Genomic DNA, 21,421 nt, shown 5'->3' with positions numbered 1-21,421 from the left:
TCCAGCCGGCACAGAGGGGCTCAGAACCTCTGGCTGAAGGGGCTCAGGAAGAGTTGAAGCAGGTGTTTGTGGCTGCTTCCATGGGAGGATGTAGGGCTGCACCTTGGGGTTGAACGTGAGGACTGAATTATTTATCTGTCCTACCCTCAGGGTTGGTGGTGCGGCCAAATCTGGTATGAGCAGTGCTGGCTCAGGTGGCTGCTCCCTAAAGGGCATGCGGCCATCGGGGGTTTCTTGGAGACTCCTCACCCTGCCCGCAGAGCCTGGATCTTCCTGGCAGGTCTCTGGGACGACGGCAGGGGTGAGCGGCTTGTCCAGCAACGTGACTCCGGCAGCGAATGGGCCTTGTATGGAGCGCATGGGAGTATACTTGACTTGATCTCCCACATATAAGTTGTGTCGGGCCTGGGGCACGTAGTGTCGCTTGACCGAGCGACGGCCCACAAATATTTCTGTACCGGAGTAGTTATCTTGTAAGAACCCGACTCCTCGTTTCACGGAGAACCACTGAACGGTTCCGGTTCTCCTGATTAATGTGGGATCCCCTGGCTGGGGGTCATCTATCACTTGCTTCACCCACTCCTCGACGGCTGATTTATATTCCCAGGCTGTCTGGGCAAAAGCGGTAATCTCGTGAGGGACCTCAGGGTTCATGCTCTTGAGCTTGCTGGAAGTGGAGCTGGGCGGCGGAGTGGATATGCCAGCAGCCTCCGCCGCACCAGTAGGTGACGGTAGCGGTGCAGGCCTAGGCCTGGTGGCAGTTGCGGGGGTCGCAGGGCGTGGTGCAGGGGCAGACACGGACCGGGCCGGGGCCTCAGGGAGCGCGGCAGCTCCTACCTGTAGTTGCGGCCGGGCGGCCGGTACCAGTGCCTCCTGGTCGCCATCTGGAGCTCCAAGTGCCGTCTGAACTGCAGGTTCGTCCATAGCTGGCGTGGCGACGTCAGCGGCGTCCTCCGCGGGAACAGGTTTCATGTCAGCGCCCATCTGTACTGATACGTAGTCTTCCGCGGGGGCACTTGACTTGGAGGAGGGATATGCGGCCTCCGGGAACTCAATCAAGTCCGGTTCTGTCTTTGCAGGGACCGGGGTGTCGACCGCGGCCTCTTCCAGAACTTCGGGGATGCTGGCCAAGGTAGGTGGCGCAGGTTCTTTGTCCAGAGAGGGATCCACTGCCTCCGGACTGGTGCCAAAGATAGATGGTCCGCGTCGCTTGAGTAGCTGGGAGACCTGGATCTGCAAAGGGTACTCGTACACAGGCTCTCCGCCGATGGACATCTGGTTCCATTTGGGACGTGGGTATGCCATCGCTGCCTCTTGGAATAATCGAACTGCCAGATCTGAGGGTGGAGCCCAGAGGGAGGAGTCTTCATTCCCTCGGCTCACAATAGAAAGTTCACTGGGGCAGTCTTTAGGTTTTCCCGCTTCCAGGGGGGCGTATTCGACATCTTCGCACTCTTGAGAGGGCATTGCAAAGTTTTTCCCGCTTCTGGGGTGCGTATTCGGCAATTTCGCGCTCTTGAGAGGGCGTTCTTGTCTTTTCCCGCTTCTGAGCATGAAGAAGAAGCGCCATTTTAGCGAATATGGCGAATTAACTCTTGTTATGCTGGAGCGCACGTTTAGCGCTTTCTGGCATAGCAATACAGCAATAAAGTCACTTTTCAAGGTTTTGGCACAAGCTGCAGCTCCTGCAATACTGTGAGACATGCTATGGGATCCGTTTTAACACACAATTGGATCCGGTTCTGTTGGACAGGGATGGCACACAATTCAATCCGATCCTGTTCACAGTGACGCCAAAATATGCAGTAAGCCGGATTGGGACTGATGCACAATATTAATAGTTTTTGTTCGTGACGCCAATTGCAATGTGCGCAGATTATAGTCTCAGGGCCCTTTAAGATGATATAACTCACGTACCAGGTGAGGAATGCCAGAGTGGGGATAATGTCTCTATGTAGTGTCAACGGTGTCTCCTACCTGGGTACGGCTGGACTCCTGGATCCTGACTCACTTGCAATAAATTGAGTGTTGTTAGTAGGAGTAATTGAGGAACTTTGATAATAAGGAATGAGATCCAGACTGGTGATATAATCCAACTTGTCTTTACTTAATGCAGCATAATCCATACGAGTACAGCAATAGTCTTGGGTCCCAGCAGGTATTGGCAATATGTGGCAGGAATCAATATATATTCTGCTTCTTATCATATGCCTAGTGAATCTGGCAGGTATCTATCTTCTGCTTGGTGTGGGCCTGACTAGCTGAGGAGGAATTTGGCTTCTCCTGGTCTCTGGATCTGTTACTCACAGTTCTGCTTGCAGGGAATGTTTCTTCCTGGAGATCTGTAGTACTGGAGGTGCTGCTTGCTTATCAACCAGCTGAGGCTGAGGGCTCAGTCTGGGAAGAGGGATCTTTGGCCTCAGCCGAGGCTGGATCCTAGGTTGGGATCCCTATTTCTGGGAGCTCCTACCAGCACAGCCTTCCCCAAGCAGGGGGGCTGGTACACTAACTAAACTTCCTTCTCCTCCCCATGAGGCAGGATGTAGGAACATTCCACACCTCCTGAAAGAGGGAGGAGCTAGACTGGAATGAACTATTCCAATCTAGATATACTAAACTAATGTCCTGCTAAACGTATTGCTGCCACCTGCTGGTGAACATGAAAATTACAGCAAAATATATAAAACAGGCCTAGAAAATACATATAATTAAGAATGCAATGTTAGATTACACAAGATGACAATAAATATACACCTAACATGTTGTAGCGGGGAGAAAGAGTTTAGTGACATACTCCGGGATGTTACAGATGCGCAGTGCTTGCTGCAAAAATAAGGTCAAATATTCTTAAGGACAGGTTTTTTTCTGCCAGCACTACAGACAGCAGAAGTTTTTATGGACGGTTGACAAACCTGTCTGTCAGCTCCAAAACACCCCCAAACTTGAGTAAATGGTATACTACGTAAATGACGTTGACTCCAATTATGCAATTTGTACCTTCATACTCATTTGCATTCTGCTCCCACAAATTAGCAATATAATGGATTAAAAGGTTTCCTGAACTCTCCATACATGTTATTGCTAGCTTGTGGGAGCACAGCGCTGGTATACAATTAAGGCTACATTCACACGACTGTAGTGTTTTGCGGTCCACAAATTGTGTATCCGCAAAACATGGATACCGGCCTGTATGCGTTCCACAATTTGCGGACCGCACATGGCCTCCACTATCATAGAAAAAGGCTATTCTTGTCCGCAATCGTTGGTATACAATTAAGGCTACATTCACACGACCATAGTGTTTTGCAGTACGCAAATTGCTGATCCGCAAAACACGAATACCGGCCCATGTGCATTCTGCTATTTGCGGACCGCACATGGCCCCCACTATCATAGAAAATGCCTATTCTTGAACACAATCACTGACAAGAATAGGACATGCTCTATCTTTTTTGCGGGGTCGCGGAATGGAACTACGGATGCGGACAGCACAAGGTGTGCTGATTGACTCTGCACCCATGTGGACTCATTCATACGGTCATGTGAATGAGCCCTAAAGGGGTTGTCCTGCTGTTTATATTGATGACCTTTCATCAGGATAGGTCATCAATATCTGATCCGCGGGGGTCTCACACCCGGCACCCCCACCGATCAGCTGTTTGAAGAGGAGACGTCTGTCCATGCGAACGCTGCTTCCTCTTCATTACACTACCCGTAGTCTCCTGTGGTGTGGCAGGGTAGTGTATCTACAAGTCCTGAGGACAGTTCATCAATATATACTGCCTGCACAACCACATTAAGTATGAAGAGACTAATTACCTAACTGGACTCTTACTGTCGTTTTGGGGATTTTTTGGATATGACAGATTCCCTTTAAAGATGGTGTGAAATCTACTACACATGAACTAAATTTTTACATTTTGAATTTAAAACGATAACTTTTTTTTGTCAGGCATGCACATTAAAGTTTTAAAGAGGACATGTCACCTCCCCTGTCATGTCTGTTTAGTAACTGCTTGCATTTGCAATGAGCTGGACCGGGGTATGCACTCTTGACGCCAAAATATGCAATGGCTGGGTCGGGTGTAGGTGACAGTCTATAGTTTTGTTTGTGACGCCAATTGCAGCGTGCGCAGGGTACTATTGCAGGGCCCTATAAGGATGTAACTCACGTACCAGGTTAGGAATGCCAGAGTGGTGTAATGTCTCTGTATGGTAGTGGTAAATGGTGTCAACGGTGTCTCCTACCTGGGCACGGCTGGACTCCTGGATCCTGGCTCACTTGCAATAAATTGAGTGTGGTGCTAGTAGGAGTAATAGAGGGATTTGCAGCAGTAATTGAGATCCAGACCTTTGGTAACCTTGTCTTTACTGGTTGTAGCTTTCATCCAAGCAAGATACAGCATTAGTCTTTGGTCCCAGCAGGTATTGGCAAAGTGTGGCAGGAATATATCTTCTGCTTTATCATGTACCTGGAGCTTTGCAGGAAAAGACGTCTGCTTAGTAGCTCTAAATTGTGGCAGGAATTTGACTTCTGTGCTTTCTATCTTCTGCTGTCTGGGGACTGACTAGCTGAGGAGGAATGGCTTCTCCTGGGGTTTCTGGATTTTACTCACAGCTATTGTCTCAGGGTATGCTTCTTCCTGGAACTGGAGTTGTCTGTTTGCTTCTTCCAGCTGAGGCTGCAAAGCTCAGGCTGGGGATGATGATCAATTGTCTCAGCCGAGACAAGATCCTGGCTTTGGATCCCTATATCTGGGAGCTCCTACATGCACAGCTTTTCCCTAGCAGGGGTGGCTGGCACACTAACTTAAAGAGGATCTCCCTGCACTTACTATTATCCCTGGGCGCCACTCCGTTCTCCCGGTATAGGCTCCGGTATCTTCAGATTTTTGGCTCAACTGGGAGGAGCCTGCTCTAGTTCTCCTGGGCGTCTCCTTCTCCCAGGCTGTAGTGCTGGCCAATCGCAGCGCTCAGCTCATAACCTGAGAGGTTTTTTCTCCCAGGCTATGAGCTGAGTGCTGCGATTGGCCCAGCGCTACAGCCTGGGAGAAGGAGACACCCAGGAGAACTAGAGCAGGCTCCTCCCAGTTGAGCCGAAAATCTGAAGATACCGGAGCCTATACCGGGAGAACGCAGCGGCGCCCAGGGATAATAGTAAGTGCAGGGAGATCCCTGGGCGCCGCGCTCCATGTCTGTATCCTTAGTTTAGATTTTATATTGTAATGAAAGGTCCTCTTTAACTTCCTTCCCTTCCCATGCTGCAGGAAATGGGCGTAGCCCACTTTGCTCACAGAGGGGGGGAGCTGAACCGGAATGAACTATTCCAGCTCAGAAACACTAAACTGAATTAAGTCCTTGCCAGAACCTTGCTGCCACCTGCTGGTGAACATGTAGAATGACAACAATATACATTTAACAAGGCTTTCAATGCACATTTGTGAGAAAATTATGTGAGATTACACAAGATGACAAGGTGAAAGCTCTTAACAGGTTGTAGCGGGGTAAAAGAGTTTCGGAACACAAGTCTGGGGTGTTACACATTCCTCATGTAATAACAGTTCTGGCATCTATTCTTATGACTCTTTGTTGCACCATTCCTCTATTGTTCCTGCTAGAAGTTATGAACGAATTGCTAGCAGTTTGCACTGAAGATCCAGTTGTTACCAGTTGGGGGTGTTCCTGCACTGCCTGACTGTATCTAAGATTCGGGGAAAAATAGACTTAAAGAGGACCTGTCACCACAAAATGCAGTGCAATCTGAAAGCACAATCTTATAGAGCAGGAGAAGCTGAGCAGATAGATATATAGTTTTGTGGGAACAAATTCAGTAAAACTTGTAATTTAAGCATTTATATCTCTGCTGTTTCCAGCTCCTGTAAGCAGCTATCGGTACAGAAGGGAGGTGTTATCAGTAATTGGTATAAGTAGTTGTCAGTCACAGATAACCCCTTCTCCCTGTACCAATAGCTATTCACAGGGTTCCAAAAAATCAGCGATATAAATGATTAAATTACAGTTTTTACAGAATCTTTTCCCATAAACTATACAGTTGTGTTCAAAATAATAGCAGTCAGACATCACTAACCTGATCAATCACTGTTTTTGGTAGAAATTATATTTCTACATGGCAAATAATTTACTAGCAGGTGTAGTAGAGTACTAGAAATCCAACAGACCCAACAGTCATGACATGCATGATTCTGTGTAATTGAATCACTAATTGAAAGGGGCATGTTCAAAATAATAGCAGTGTGGAGTTCAATGAGTGAGGTCATTCATTCTTTGAAAAACAGGTGGCAATTATTGACCTTATTTAAGGAAGGAAGGCAGCAAATATTGTACATGCTGGTTACAGTGCATTTCTCTCTGAAATTCTGAGGAACATGGGTCGTTCCAGACATTGTTGAGAAGAACAGCATACCTTGATTAAAAAGTTGATTGGAGAGGGGAAAACATATAAAGAAGTGCAGAAAATGATAGGCTGCTCAGCTAAAATGATCGTAAACGCTTTAAAATGGCAACCAAAACCTGAAAGACGTGGAAGAAAGCGAAAAACTACCATTTGAATGGATAGAAGAATAGCCAAAATAGCAAGGACTCAGCCAACAATCAGCTCCAGGAAGATCAAAGAAGGTCTAAAGTTACCTGTGAGTCTTGTTACAATTAGAAGACGCCTATGTGAAGCCAAGCTATCTGCAAGAAGCCCCCGCAAAGTCCCACTGTTGGAAAAAAGACATGTGCAGAAGAGGTTAGCATTTGCCAAAGAGCACATTGACTGGCCTAAAGAGACATTTTGTGGACTGATAAAGTAAGATTGTTCTTTTTGGGTCTGGTGCCGGAGACAGTTTGTCAGACGACCCCCCAAACACTGAATTCAAGCCACAGTACACTGTAAAGACAGTGAAGCATGGTGGCGCAAGCATCATGATATGGGGATGTTTCTCATACTATGGTATTGGGCCTATCGCATACCAGGGATCATGGATCAGCTTGAATACATCAGAATACTTGAAGAGGTCATGCTGCCTTATGCTGAAGAGAAAATGCCCTTGAAATGGGTGTTCCAACAAGACAAGACCCCAAACACACCAGTAAACGTGCAACATCTTGGTTCCAGACCAAAAAGATTGACGTTATGGAGGAGTCAGCCCAATTCCTGGATCTTAATCCAATAGAAAACTTGTGGGGTGACATCAAAAATGCAGTTTCTGAGGCAAAACCAAGAAATAGAGAAGAACTGTGGAATGTAGCCCAATCATCCTGGGCTGGAATACCTGTTCACAGGGGCCAGACGTTGGTTGACTCCATGTAACACAGATGTACAGCAGTTCTCAGAAACAGCGGTTATACAACTAAATATTAGTTGTGATTCAAGGGAAAGCAAAATCTTCAAACATTTTTCAGTTTATATAGTGAATGTTTGAGTTTGTAAAAAAGAATACAAACATTACTATTTTTTTGAACAGTCTAATATTCACTTTTCTTAGAGTAACACAAATTTGATATATTTTTCTTCATGTTTTGATTTGGAATAGAATGTGCATTTTGGGGTTTCCTCTTTAACACGACGTAGGATTATAAAGAGTCTACTAAACTATGATAAAATATATATATATACAAACATACAAAAAGATAACATGTAGAGCAAAGTAACAGTGATCCAGAGTTGTCAACAAATGAGCCAGCTCCTATTGACCAGTGCCCAACATGGCACTTGGCCGACGCCCATATGATACAAAGGGAGGTGATAGTAGCAAGACACATCATTCCCTAAAGATGTCTTCAATAGAGCTGAGCTCCTTATTACACAGCATTTAGCCCCATCTAAATGTCAGAACGCATGTACAGTTACTTTATGCTTCAGGAACGCAGCCAGGTATCAGACATCTCTAACGATTTACATTACAAGAAATTAAAGGGGAAGGACCACTATATATCTTGTTATACACTTGACATTATCCGATCATTGTTGCCAGTGTCATATTGTGCAGGGACACACCCCCAACTGGTGACACCGTCTGTAAACGTCTTTATTGTAATCTGCTAGCAATTTACTTATAATTTCTAGCAGGAATTGAACATTATAGAGTAATAAGAATAGGTGTTCCAGAATTGGTATTACATGGGGAATACAAGCATCTATTAAAAAAGACAAGTCAGGATAGGTGATATGTCATATTTAAATATTACACAAATGTTATCAAACTGTTTTAATAAATCTGCCACATTCTTAAAAAGTACCATATTTTTCGCTTTATAGGATGTACTTTTATTTCCTCAAAATCAGTTGAAAAATGGCGCTGCATCTTATAAAGCAAATATTAATGAGCGCTTCCATTATGAAAGCGCTCATTAGTTTGCAGGAGGAGCAATGACTGTAGAGCTGCTAGTGTTGGCTATACTCACCGGTCCCTGGTCTTCTTCCGTTCCCCACAATGCAAGGGTCCTGATTGCCAGGTGAAAGGGAAATCACTGCAGCTCTCACCTGCCACCTCCCAGTGGAGCACGGAAAATCAGACCCGGACTGAGTCAGGTGCAAAATATGAAAAAACAATGGATTCCAGCTCTTCTTAATAAAAATGCTTTATTCGACTTCCATAAAATCCGACATCAAATTGGACACTTTGCTGTGACACGTTTCGGGCTATAACATCTTAGCCCATCATCAAGACAAACAAGTAAACTTAAAAACCTCTATTTTATACACAGGTAAGAGACATGCCCATTTGATTGAATAATACCCATCACCTGGAATCAGCACCTGATTTGGGGAGCCAGATCTGAGGTCTGATGAAGATTGGGGGTCTAATCTGAGGTCTGATTAAGATTGGTGGTCTGATTTGGGGAGCTTGATCTGAGGTCTGATGAAAAAAATAATAATCTGATTTTCCTCCTCTAAAACCTAGTTGCGTCTTTCTTATAATCAGGTGCATTTTATAAAGCGAAAAATATGGTATATATTTGACATTTGAAAAACTTGAAGAAACTGGCAGCCAGAAGCTGTATAAACATATATTATGTGCATGCACCATTTAGAAATTCAAATTTACATCACAACCTGTCTGCAAGTTGCCATACATGTGCCCCAATACAGTACAGTAGAGGAATTTGTACGAGGAGAAGACATTTGAGGAGCATTCCCCACATAGGTGAAGTTATTGCATACAGCTTAATGACTGTACATTGGCATTCATTTACTATAACACATCTGTGGTTTTGTAGTACATAGTACTTACTTTCTGTTTTTGTCTTTTTGCAGTGATGCACTACCATCTGCTAATTATAGAGACATTTATATTGACAATAATGGCTCGAAATGCATATAGGAAGAAGGATGAAGAAGCAGGGTACAAGATAAAAACACAGTCTGCGTGATTCAGACATCCTGTATAGTCAGTCCTCCAACATATTCTGTGCATTTATGCATACCTATATATCAGTATGCCATACCAAAGATAACATCATTTTTTTTATATTCAGCGGTGAACACCCTAACTGCAAATTTTCTTGGGAGTGTTTGCAATGTTAAACTCAGAATTAGGTTCATGCACACGGCCGTTGCGTTCAATTTGTGGTCCCCATTGCATCGGCAACATCCGTGTGGATTCTGTAGATGGATCCAGATTCCAGTCCCATTCAATTTGAATGGGTCACTGATCTGTCGACACTGCAAAAAAGCAGTGCATGCACTACTCTTTTGCGGTGCGGAGGCACAGAGAGAAACCTGTGCCTCCGTTCCGTAGCAGACCTTCTGGATTATGGACCGATTCAAGTGAATGGGTTCCCGTCATGCGGTGCAAAACAGCCGGGGCCCGTATATATTGCGGAACGGCTGTTTGCGGGTCGCAATACGGGCCCGGTCGACAAACGGTCGTGTGCATGAGCCCTTAGTCTACAACTACTATATGTCCAAAAGACCATTGAAACACTAAAATATGTGGACTTGAAGGGGTATTCTGCTTGTAACAAGTTATCTCCTGTCCACAGGATAGGGGATAACTATTGGATTGGTAGGGGTCTGACCACAAGCAGGGGCGAAACTACCATAGTGGCAGACCATGCAACTGCTATAGGGCCCAGGGCAAGATGGGGCCCAGTTGGGATTATCTCTTCTTCTACTGGGGTGAAAACTTGGTCAGGACTCTACCCTCTAAAGGAAACCCTTCTGTCCTGTGTGTGGGGCCTGGTTTGATCCTTGCTATGGGTCCTTTACTTCTCTATGTATGCCACTGACCACTGGTTCCCACTAATCAAAAGAAAGGAGACCCTGTAGCCTGCAGGGCCCCAAAATGAATGATGTGGCAGGTCTATGCACTGCAGCTCTGTTCATCTCTATGGGACAGCCTTGGCTGGGTACAGTGCACTGCTATTTCTGGCTGTCTCATAGAGATGAATGGAGATGCAGTGCGCGTGTCCAACCTGCCGCTTCATTCAATTCAGTTGGCCACGCAGGGTACAAGGCTCCCATACTTGTGATTGGTGAGGGACTTAGCAGTTGGACCCCCCATGATCTAATATTTTTTCCTTATCCTGTGGATAGAGGAAAGATAGCTTGTTTCAACCGAAATACCCCCTTAAGGCATAAAAGAATGAAGAACTGTTCCGCAGTACACAAATTATAACTGAAAATACCAGATATATACCTCCGAACTATGGACTGCAACCTCATTTCTCAAGTACTGTTTTTTTTTTTATCACCATACATGATCTTTGGTTACTCACAGGATATACCGTATACGGTATAAATGTTATAAACCACAACTTCTATTTTTACATAAATGTCTGTCATTATTCTTCTCATAAAATATATATATATATATATATATATATTTTTTTGTTAACATTTAGTTGTACCCTAATCATAGTCTTGTACTATGCTGCATCATATGAAACACTTTTCTACTTAGGCTAATTTCACACTTGCAGCAGTGTCCGGCAGGCTGTTCCAGCGGGGGAACAGCCTGCCGGATCAGTGCTAATGCTAGCCCACCGCGCCGCTGGAGGTCCACTCCAGCTCCATTCACTATAATAGGGGTGGGCCGGAGGTCCGGCCGAAGCACGGCGAACAAGCCAAGAGGCTGCCGGACAAAAACTGCAGCGTGCTGTAGTTTTTGTCCGGTCGCCTCTCTGCATGTTTGCCGTGCTGCAGCCGGACATCCGGCCCGCCCCTATTATAGTGAACGGGGTCGGAGTGGACTTCCGGCGGCACGGTGGGATAGCGTTAGCACGGATCTGGCAGGCTGTTCCCCCGCTGGAACAGCCTGCCGGACCCTGCTGCCTCAAGTGTGAAAGTAGCCTTATCCAGGGCCTTACTGTGATGTTCTTTCAAAGATTTTTCTTAATACTTTTTAACAGTAAATATTCAATTACTATTCATTTGTCATCATTGTCTGCATTATTGTCATAAAATAAACTGCCTCATATATTTATGGATATGTTCTTTATTGTAACCCATTCAAGACTTTTCTTTATGTATGGGCAAATTTTACAACTGAGCAAAGTAAGGAATGCAAGCAAATGCCTGGGGCACTAGAGATCAGGGGGCTCCCAGCTGGCTGAAAACATTGACTAAACCAGACATACGACCTGTGCAACCTCTTCAGCAACACAGGGAACCAGTGGAGAGCCCTTACCAGCTGTAGAGCAGTAGCAGTTGAGAGTGGGGCAGAGTTTAGGGGTGTGATGTGGAGGAGCTTAGTGGTGTAACTGGGGCAGAGCTTTAGTGGTGTGACAGGAGTCCCCCGTTCTTTTGGGCCCCAGAAATGCCAAATCCACCTCTGACTCTACAGTGCATTCATAAAGTCTTTATACCTTTTCACTTTTTTTCATATTTTATGTTTCCACCTTGTGCTAAAATAAAAAAAAATCCCCTATCCATCTACACTCACTTTCCTTAATGAGAAAGTGAAAACAGAATTTTAGAAATGTTTGCAAATCTATTAAAAAGGAAAAATGAAAAATTCGCATGGACATAAGTATTCAGACCCTTTACTATAACGTTTGAAAGTTAGCTGTGGGTGGGCTCTTCTCTTGATCATCTGAGAAGTTTCTACACATTGATTAGCAACCGCCTGTAGTAAATTCCGTTGCTTGGGCATGATTTGGAAAGATACACTCCTGTCTCACTGCGGACAATGCATATCAGAGCAAAAAACGAGCCATGAGGAGGAAAGAGCTGCCTGTAGAACTCAGAAACAGGATTGTGTAGAGGCACAGATGTGGAGAAGGGTACAAAAAGTTCTGCAAAAGCATATTGACCTCCATAATTATTAAATGGAAGACGGGTAAAACAACTAGCAATTCTCCTAGAGCTGTCCGCTTTACCAAACTGACTACCAAAAGTAATCAGGGCAAAAAGGTCTTGGTCAGGGGCGTACATAGAAATCACTGGGTCCCATAGCAAGAATCTAAATTGGGCCCCCATTCCCTTTTTATAGCCCCTCCCAATACCCATTCCCGGCCTCTCCCTTTGCTCCATGAACTATGCTTGCTGCTGCGTTTTATAATTTATGCCATCAGGGCCAGATTGGGATTACAAAACAGCCCTGGCACACAAAAGAGGTATAATAGATGCGGTGTGTACAGATATATAGTATATACAGCAGTGTACTGTTATGTGAGGTACGAGGTATAATAGATGCAATGTGTATAGATTTATAGTATATACAGCAGAGTACTGATATGTGTCACGGTGGGGAGTGGGGGATACTCCCCACCGAATGATGATGCGTATGCGGGGAAGCAGCTAGGCCAGGATGCCGGGATCAGGTCACCTCCTAAAGCATCCCTAATCCTCGCCCTAACTCCTCACCGCATGAGCGGACCTGGATGGTAAGACGGCTCATACCCAGGATACCTAGAACCCTGAGTCGCCCTGATAATCCCTCACATAGGAGCAGGGGAGAGACGACCTGTTCGTCCAAGACACAGAAGAGCATGAGTCTCTGCAGGCCAAACAGCAAGGAAAGGAAGCCAAGTGGAATGGCAGGTAAGTATCCAGTGGCGGGGATAACCACTGAACCAAGAACCCAGGAAGGCATGGTAACTTACCTGCCGCAGCTGCTGGACGGCACAACAGAAGACCACACCAAGGTAAACTGGAACCCATACAAACGTACTAGAATCCAAACACCAAATGGATGCAGTACGTACTGACACACAGGACCCAGCACTCCAGAAACAGCTCACAGACTTGACTTTTGGTTCACCCCTCCGGCAAACCATGGAGCCCCCTTCCGGAGGCACAACAAACAGGGTACGACTTGCATACATGCCGGACATTAAACACCAACTGACCAGACATGTAACAACAACAAGACGAGAAACCAAACCCTGAACATAAACCCACACCAAACAACCACACAGGTAAGGTAGGGGAACATGGAGAATAGAATGGGAAGACATCGCTGTCCCACTAGGTGGCCCTCATACTGGAAGATGGAACAACCAGACAAGGAGCATAACTCCAGCACACACCAAGGCTGGAGTACAACTGACTCCTGGCCTTAAAGCGAACCTGTCACCATGATTTTGCGCATAGAGCTGGGGACATGGGCTGCTAGATGGCCACTAGCACATCTGCAATACCCAGTCCCCATAGCTCTCTGCGCTTTTATTGTGTTAAAAAACCGTTTTGAGTGATATGCAAATTACCTGATATGAGTCCTGTAGCCGGAGATGAGTCAAGTGGAAAGGAGCCCAGCACCGCCCTGCGTCTTCCGAATCTCCTCCTTGCCGGCTGACGTCACAGAGCTGGAGCGCCGAAATCTCGCGATGCATTCTTTTATACATAAGTAATTCAGTTAGTCATTAATTCTGTTATTGGGGTGAAAGTATGGCCTGATACTACAGATTTTAGAGTGTTTACATTGTTCACATAATTAAATTCTTTAATCCTTAGTTATTTAATTGCAACCTGATACAACAGATTTTAGGATACTCACATTTTCTTATATATAAGTGCATCCATTCATCCTTGTTTTGGGGATAAATTTGCTCCCTGACACTACTGCTATTTTACAGTTATAGTTACTGGTACAGTACAGTATACCCGGCCCTTCTAAGGGAACAGGCAGTGGCCAAAATGTTTCTGGAGCTGGCAGAAGTAGCAGCAGAAGAAGGGGGGTGGTAGCAGCAGTCGCAGCGACAGGTCAGAGCTACCAATGTCATCTAGCCGTCGTGTTTTGACCAGCAACCCACCTGTCCTTGAATGGTTGACTCGGTCTTCAACATCATCTCAAGTGACATCAGACACCTCCAGCAAGGAGTCAGTGGGTTCCTCTGACACCACGCTTAGTTGGCATGGCCCGGGTACAAGCTCTGTGCCCCCACCTGTCCTGAACCTGCCTCTTTCATTTTCTGTTCCTTCTGCTCGGGAAGTATTGTATGCCATCAGATTGGCTCTGCTTTTTTGCTACTGCCCTGTCATGATGTGGAGGAGAGATCCGTTGCTTCCTGTGGTATGCGGGCAATTAGCAATCATGAGAGTTTTGCGGGAGCAGGTGTTGCGAGCGGTCAGACACGCAGCCCTGAGACTGGTGAGGGTGACCTCAATGATGTGCAGACAGTAGTGGATAATGATGTAGCCGATCGCACATGTGAGCTGAGTGAATAGGGGGATTCATTATCATCAGGGAATAACGGTGGCAGCTTGTGCATGAGGCAGCAGCTGAGCCAGCAGGGTTATGCCAAACGTTCCCGGGGTAGACCGTCTGCTACTCAGGAGCCTTACTATCTGGAAAGACCCAGCCGTGCATGGGTTCACAGTGGCAGCAGGCAGTCAACATGGAGTGGTGGGGGCAAAATGCCATACTCGGCAGTGTTGAAATTGTTCATCAAGCAGCTAGGGGACGTAAGAGTGGCAATTTGTAGAATCTGTGGGCAGAAGGTGAAGCGTGGCTAGGATGCCAATGTTGGCACCACGGCCCTGCATCAACATATGCAGTTTCACCATAAAGTGGCCTGGGAAAACCGTGGAGCTAATGTAGTGGTACAGCCTGACGCAAGTGGCCCACACCCCTTCTCCAGCAGTCAAAGCCATCCACCTCGGCAGAAGGTAGCTGTGTTTCCTTCCCATCATCTACTGGTCCTGATGCTCCTGCTCCTCCTCGTCACTTGTTCCATCAGCAATCGATCACGGAGGCGATTGCAAAAAGACAATAGTATGCGTGCACTCATTCAACGACGCTGAAGCTGAACGTGTTCCTGGCCAAGTTGCTGGTACTACAGTTCCTCCCTTTCCATGTGGTGGACTCTGCACCTTTCAGAGTCCAGCCCTTATTACTTCTACAAAAAGGCTGTACCAGACCTGCACACGTATGTTGGACCATTCCTTGAGCCTGTTGGTGTTCGCAGCAGTGCCAACAAGTGGAGCTGTAACTACGGTCAAGGATAATATATGTCCTTTACAGCCCACTGGGTAAATGTGGTTCCCGCCCAGCCACACCAGCAACTTGGCCAGGTGACTGCACTGCCACCTCCACGTTCTCAAGCCTCAAGAGTCCTGGCAAATGTCCTCCTCTGCCTCCTTATCCTCAACCTTGTCCTCAGCCTCCACTGAAGGCACAATTCGGAGTGCTCCTCCAGCATATCACTTATGCAGAGCACGGCAGTGTCACTCTGTTCTGCACCTGGTTTGCCTCGGCAAATGGAGTCACACCGTGGAGAAATCAAATCCTGGCTCTCTCCTCGCTAACTGAAAATCGGAACCATGGTCACCGACAACGGGAAGAACATTGTGTCGGCGCAGCATAAAGGAGGACTGACCCATGTGCCCTACATGCACTTCAGCCATTCTTAGGGTGGGTTCACATCTGCGTTCTGTATTCTGTTATGGCTTTCCATTCTAACATGGTTATAACGGAAAATAACAGAATCCATAAGACGGAAGCCTTTAAGAGGCATTTCGTTTTGATCCGTCTAAATAGAAGTCTATGGGAATCATAACGGATCCGTCTGTTTTCTGGCTTGCATAACTGGAACCAAAGTCCTGTCGACAGGACTTTTTTCTCCGTTCTGCATAACGGAAACGGGATGGATCCGTTATGATTCCCATAGACTTCTATTATGACTGAAAGCACAACGGAATGCCTTTCAAAGGCTTCCGTTTTGCATTCCGTCATAATACAAGTCTATGGGCAGCAAAACGAATCCGTCCGGTTTCCGCTATGCAGGACTTGACACCTGCATAATTAAAAGCATAAGCTTCCGTCTTATGGATTCCGTTATAACCATGTTATAACGGAAAGCCATAACTGAATCCAGAACGCAGATGTGAACCCACCCTTACCCTGCAAAACACGTCCTATTTGAGCTGCAAAGGCAGAATAATGTTCCACAACATCGCCTGATTGCGCCATTTCCACCCTCCACATGTTGGACCAACTATATAAGCAGAGGAAGGCCATAAACAATTTCTTGATGATGCAGGCAGACAGGAGTACTCCCCTGTGTGCCTTCGACGTTAGCCAGTGGCAGCTCATGCGTGACACTTGCTGTTTGCTTAGGCTCTTTGAGGAGGCCACATTATTTGTCCGTTGCCAGGACTCGTGGATGAACGTCATTCCACTACTACATGTCCTGGAGAAGATGCTGATCAATCTGGCTGGCCAGGGCACAGGAGATGTGGCTCCTACATCTCACAGCCACCTGAACCCTGTGGGGGCTGGAGGACATTCACGCACAAGCAATATATAAAGAAATGGGTGGTTTATCTGCACAAGTGACTAGAGGGTGATGAGGAAGACCAGGCGGGTGACAACACCACACCGTGGCAGTATACAGTGGAGATGGAGGCAGGGAGTCCCTCCATGTCCCTTGTTCAAATGGCCAGATGCATGCTGAGTTGCTTGCGTAGTGGCAGTCATATTATCACGATTCGGCAGAGGGATGACTACTAGCTCTCCACCATGTTAGACCTTTACTACCGCTCCAAAATGGAGGCCTTTTTTCCACCCACTGAGAGGGAGAATAAACTCAACTACTATCGAGACATACTATGTAGTCAGTTGGCCGCTGCCTATGTGTGCCATCACCCATCCTCACGAAGGTCTGAGTGGGGGGGGGGGGGCTCTGCGCTCATGTTCCACTCCATGGCTGGAGGGGGTGCAGGAGCAGCACCAGCTCCATCAGCAGCAACTTAAGTCTTGAGGGACTGCACTCTGCCACCCCTCATCCAAGATCCCCTGGACTACTAGGCAGCCAAACTCGGTTTGTGGCCGCAACTGGCCGAGTTTGCTCTTGACAAGCTTTCCTGCCCAGCCAGTAATGTGTCATCAGAGCAGGTGTTTACTGCAACGGGGGGCATAGTTACCCCAAGGAGAACTCGCCTTCCAACCCAAAATGTTGAGAGACTGACCGGTTGCCACCTTACCACTCTGTGACTGGGCCACTATGTTGACTCCTCATGTGGTTGACACCTCACCACTCTGTGACTGGGCCACTATATTGACCCCTCATGCAGTTGCGACCTCTCCACTCTATGACAGGGCCACTATGTTGACTCCTCATGCGGTTGCCATCCTCCCCACTCTGTGACAGAGCTACTAGTGTCCCTGTTTGGCCTTGTTGACATCACCATTTATTTTACCCTTCTTCTGATCTCTCAGAAGAACGGAAATTTGAAAAACAACGGATTCTGTCTTTGGAGCATCTGTAAGGCCTCCATCACACCGTCCCTTGCATCAGGATATGCTCATGATTTGGAAGCCAAAAGCAGGAGTGGGTAGAAAACACAGAAGGTGTGCAAATATTCCAATCACGTGTCATCTCGGTTTTGGAACCACTCCTAGTTTTTCTTGGCCTTAGCAATACTGATGGATTACTGACCAAATGCTGACCATGTGAAGGCGGAGGCTCAAAAGACGGGATCCTTTTTTTGGGGTTGTTCTTGGGACCGATCAGAAGAAGGGAAAAATAAACAGTGATGTCAACACAAACTAACTGCTGACACCCTCTCTATCATGGGGCCACTACTTGTATAAGCGTGTAATAGAACAGGTTCTCTAGAATGAGCTGACTGTGTAGAAGGAATGCACTCTTTCACTCTATAGTAGAATCTTGGGCCACTGCACAGTTCTTAATACCCAACGCTAACACTGACCTGTAAGTTCAGGCTTCAGTTATTTGGTCAGTTTTGGCCCCGTAACTGACCAAATAAGTGAAATGTGAAGTGATTCTAAGAGTGATGCCTGTCATACTGAAGCACAGTAACTGTTTCACTACCACAGCGGACTAACTATGCATGTTTCTACGATGTACAGTGTTGTACACAGATATATAGGCTCTCTGCAGCCTGGAAATAGCAGATTTTTTTAACGTGCCTGGTCACGAATAAATTCGGATCAAATCGTTATTTTTTTTAAAATTCGGCGAAGCATCCGAATCGAATTTTTTTAAACTTCGCTGATCTCTAATTCTAACCAATGATTTCCAAAGTGATTTTTATAGAATGGAAATGATAAAAGCACAAGATAATCTTATTTTAATAAAATGGGGTTAAGTGTAAATTAAAGAATTACATAAATATACAAGCTAAGGTTTCAAATAATATAGTAGCATTTAGGTTATTTTGACACAAGTAGCTTAAGGCTGACATGCGCTTAAAAGGAGGCACGCCCTCTCCTCAGTTGCGTGCGTTTTCGGTGCTGTTCCCGCCCTTAGCGTCACACCCCCTGCTGCCGTGCTGCTCGTCAGGTAAGTAGTCTCCGCAGCTCCCCCCGATGCTCGCCTGTCCATCCGGCTGTCAGGGTAAGTTACCTCGGTCTCGTCTCCCCCCCCCCTCCGCGTGCTCCTCCACCACTGCCCGGTGTTCCCTCACCCACCTTCTACTCCCGGCTATGCGGCCAGCGCTGTCCCCGCTTCCGGCGCCGGCAAAGGAGGCCACGTGGGACGCCAAGCAGGTTCGCGGCGCAGCGTCTCGGTTGCCGCGGCAACGGAGTCGGCGTCCCGGCCTGCGTCGCGTGGCAAGCTTCCCCTGGCGGCTCCGGGGAGCCGCCGCAGCTCCTACCTCGTTCCGGTTCTCCCCCTTTTCCGACCCTGTCATGGGAGGGGGTCCGTCCGGAGCCGGTGCCAGGGGGGCGGGGGTGCCGCACCTTCACCACAGGGGAACCATCTGGCCTGGTGTGATGGCCACCTCCAGCTCACGTTCAACACTAGGGTTCACACACATATTAAAGTATTAACCTTCAACTAGGGATCCATGCATCCTTACAGAGGTCATAAAAATCCCCACTCAGGGTTCAAACAGATAGGTGCTGGCATTTTAGTCCTTCCCACTCCAGTCACACCCAAAGCTTTTTATTCTATCCACACAGTCAAAACAGCAGCATCGAAATCTAATAAAAAATAAAAAAATAAATAAAAAAATAAAAAAACTATGATGGATCCCTAGGTCACGGTTGGGACGCATTGGCGCGTTCGGGTCTGCATAGTCTCCCCCTCACGTTACCAATTATTTTGCAGACCCCGGGTGCTGCGCCACTCTGGCTGCGCTCGTGAGCCAGGTTGCGCTCTTTTGTCCCGTTTGAGCCGACCATCGCTTTTCCACTTCACTACATCCACGGACATTTCCGGTAACTGCTTCATTTTCTACCACACTTTAGCGGTCTTTCAGTCTACGCTGCAATGCAACTTCCTTTTCCTTTTTGTCACCCGCGTCAGGGTCACTTCGTAGTCACCGGGTTGTCTCCAGTCACGTCTCAGGTCACTTCTTGTTCATGTCACCATGTTTTGTTTCACTGTCATGTCTGTCAATGACAGGCTGTTGCTGTTACGTGTCAGGCCTATGTATCAATTGGCGGTCACGGCCAGGCTTACGCCTCTTGCCTCCCACGGCCTGTTCTGTCCAGGCGTCCATTCCTTCTTCAATCATTGGCCTGTCACTTTTCAGACTCACGTATTATTACCATTGTCACCTGTTGCGCTCCAGGCTTACGTTCACATCTCACCATGTCGGGTGCCTGCCACGGTTCAAGCTCACGTTTTTTTGTTCAAGTGTATCATCTGTTGCCTGTCACGTTCAAACGCACGTTCATTCTATCATCTATTGCCAATGTATCATCTGTTGCCTGTTACGCTTCAGGCTCACGTTTCACTTTCATTATCTGTTGCCTGTTACGTTTCAGGCTTACGTTTTTAATTTATCATATGTTGCCCGTTACGCTTCAGGCTTACGTGTCATTTTCATTATCTGTTGCCTGTTACGTTTCAGGCTTACGTTTTTAATTTATCATAGGTTGCCTGTTACGCTTCAGGCTTACGTTTCAATTTATCATCTGTTGCCTGTTGCGCTTCAGGCTTACGTGTTTAACTTTTCAGGTGTTGCCTGTCACGCTTCAGGCTTACGTTCATGTCACGCCGTGTCTGCCACCGGCTGAGCATTGATGTATGTTTCCGGTTTCTGTTGCCTCTTACGTTTAGGGTGCACGTTCGTCACTTCTCATGCCATGGTTTATCGCGCTCAGGCGTACGTAGATTTTTTATCTCTGCCAGTGTCCGTATCGCTCAAGGTCTTACGTGGTATTATTTATTTTCTGTTGCCTGTCACTTTCAGGTTCACACTGTTAATTTACTGTTTCTGTTGCCTGTCATGTTTTAGACTCGATTCAGTATTCCTTTCTCCGGTACGATTTCAGGTTTGATGTTTGTTTTTCTTCAGTTTTCATTTCCCTGTCTGGGGCTAAGTACGGTTAGCCTTCTCATGTCATTTCACGCTTAGTCCACGGTCCCGCCGTTCAGAGCACTAGACACTCGCTCGTCCTCCTTTAACCACCATTCACGACTCAGGTGTCGCTTGCAAGGTACGGGGCTTCCTGGTCAAATGTTATTTTCTATTTGTCGCTTCACAGCTGCAGTATGTCGCATATTTCCAACATCGAAGAAGCCCTGTCGGTACCGGGAACACCCGCTTCCGAGCGGCCCTAAGGAGTTGGTCAATTCGGAAGTTGATTGCGGAGCTTAACCAGAGAGGGATCCAATACCCTGCCTCTGCCCTAAAGCAGAGCTGTATAGGCTACTGATGGCTGAACCAGCAGCCCCGGACTTGGAGCAAGTCTCCATGTCCACCCTTCAGGTGTCTCTGACGCAGCTACATGCTGGGATGAACTCCATCGCCTCCTTGGTTTCGGTCGTCCAGTCCAGACTCCTGGACGTCGAGTCCTACCGGGGGCTGCCACCTGACCGGTCCACTCTAGCCTTGCCATAACCTCCACCCCAGGGCCCGTTCCCCCAGGTAGGGTTCCGTACGCTCCCGAGATTGCTCCCTCGCATTTCATTCCCGGCCACATCAAAGACATTTTAGAAAGGAAGGATATCAATCCAGCACCCATCCTGATAGCCACCCATGACACGGTAGACAGCAAAACCATAGCTTGCGGCGACGCGTCCATTGTTCTCAAGGCCAGGGATCCCCGCCTAAACA

The 21,421-nt window shown here is 46.9% G+C and overlaps 1 protein-coding gene across 1 annotated transcript in view; it reads left to right on the top strand.

Annotated features, from left to right (window-relative positions):
- The window catches only part of SLC51A (solute carrier family 51 subunit alpha), a 45,212-nt gene extending 34,208 nt beyond the window's left edge, over window positions 1-11,004 (top strand). Inside the window, exon 9 of the mRNA XM_040428405.1 lies at window positions 9,263-11,004. Coding sequence (XP_040284339.1) covers window positions 9,263-9,378 — 116 coding nt within the window. The 3' untranslated portion in view covers window positions 9,379-11,004. The remainder of the gene's footprint in view (window positions 1-9,262) is intronic.
- The last annotated feature ends 10,417 nt before the right edge of the window (window positions 11,005-21,421 follow it).

This window comes from Bufo bufo, chromosome 4 (genome assembly GCF_905171765.1).
Source record: "Bufo bufo chromosome 4, aBufBuf1.1, whole genome shotgun sequence".
NCBI lineage: Eukaryota > Metazoa > Chordata > Amphibia > Anura > Bufonidae > Bufo > Bufo bufo.
This window is presented reverse-complemented; position numbering and strand designations above follow the sequence as displayed.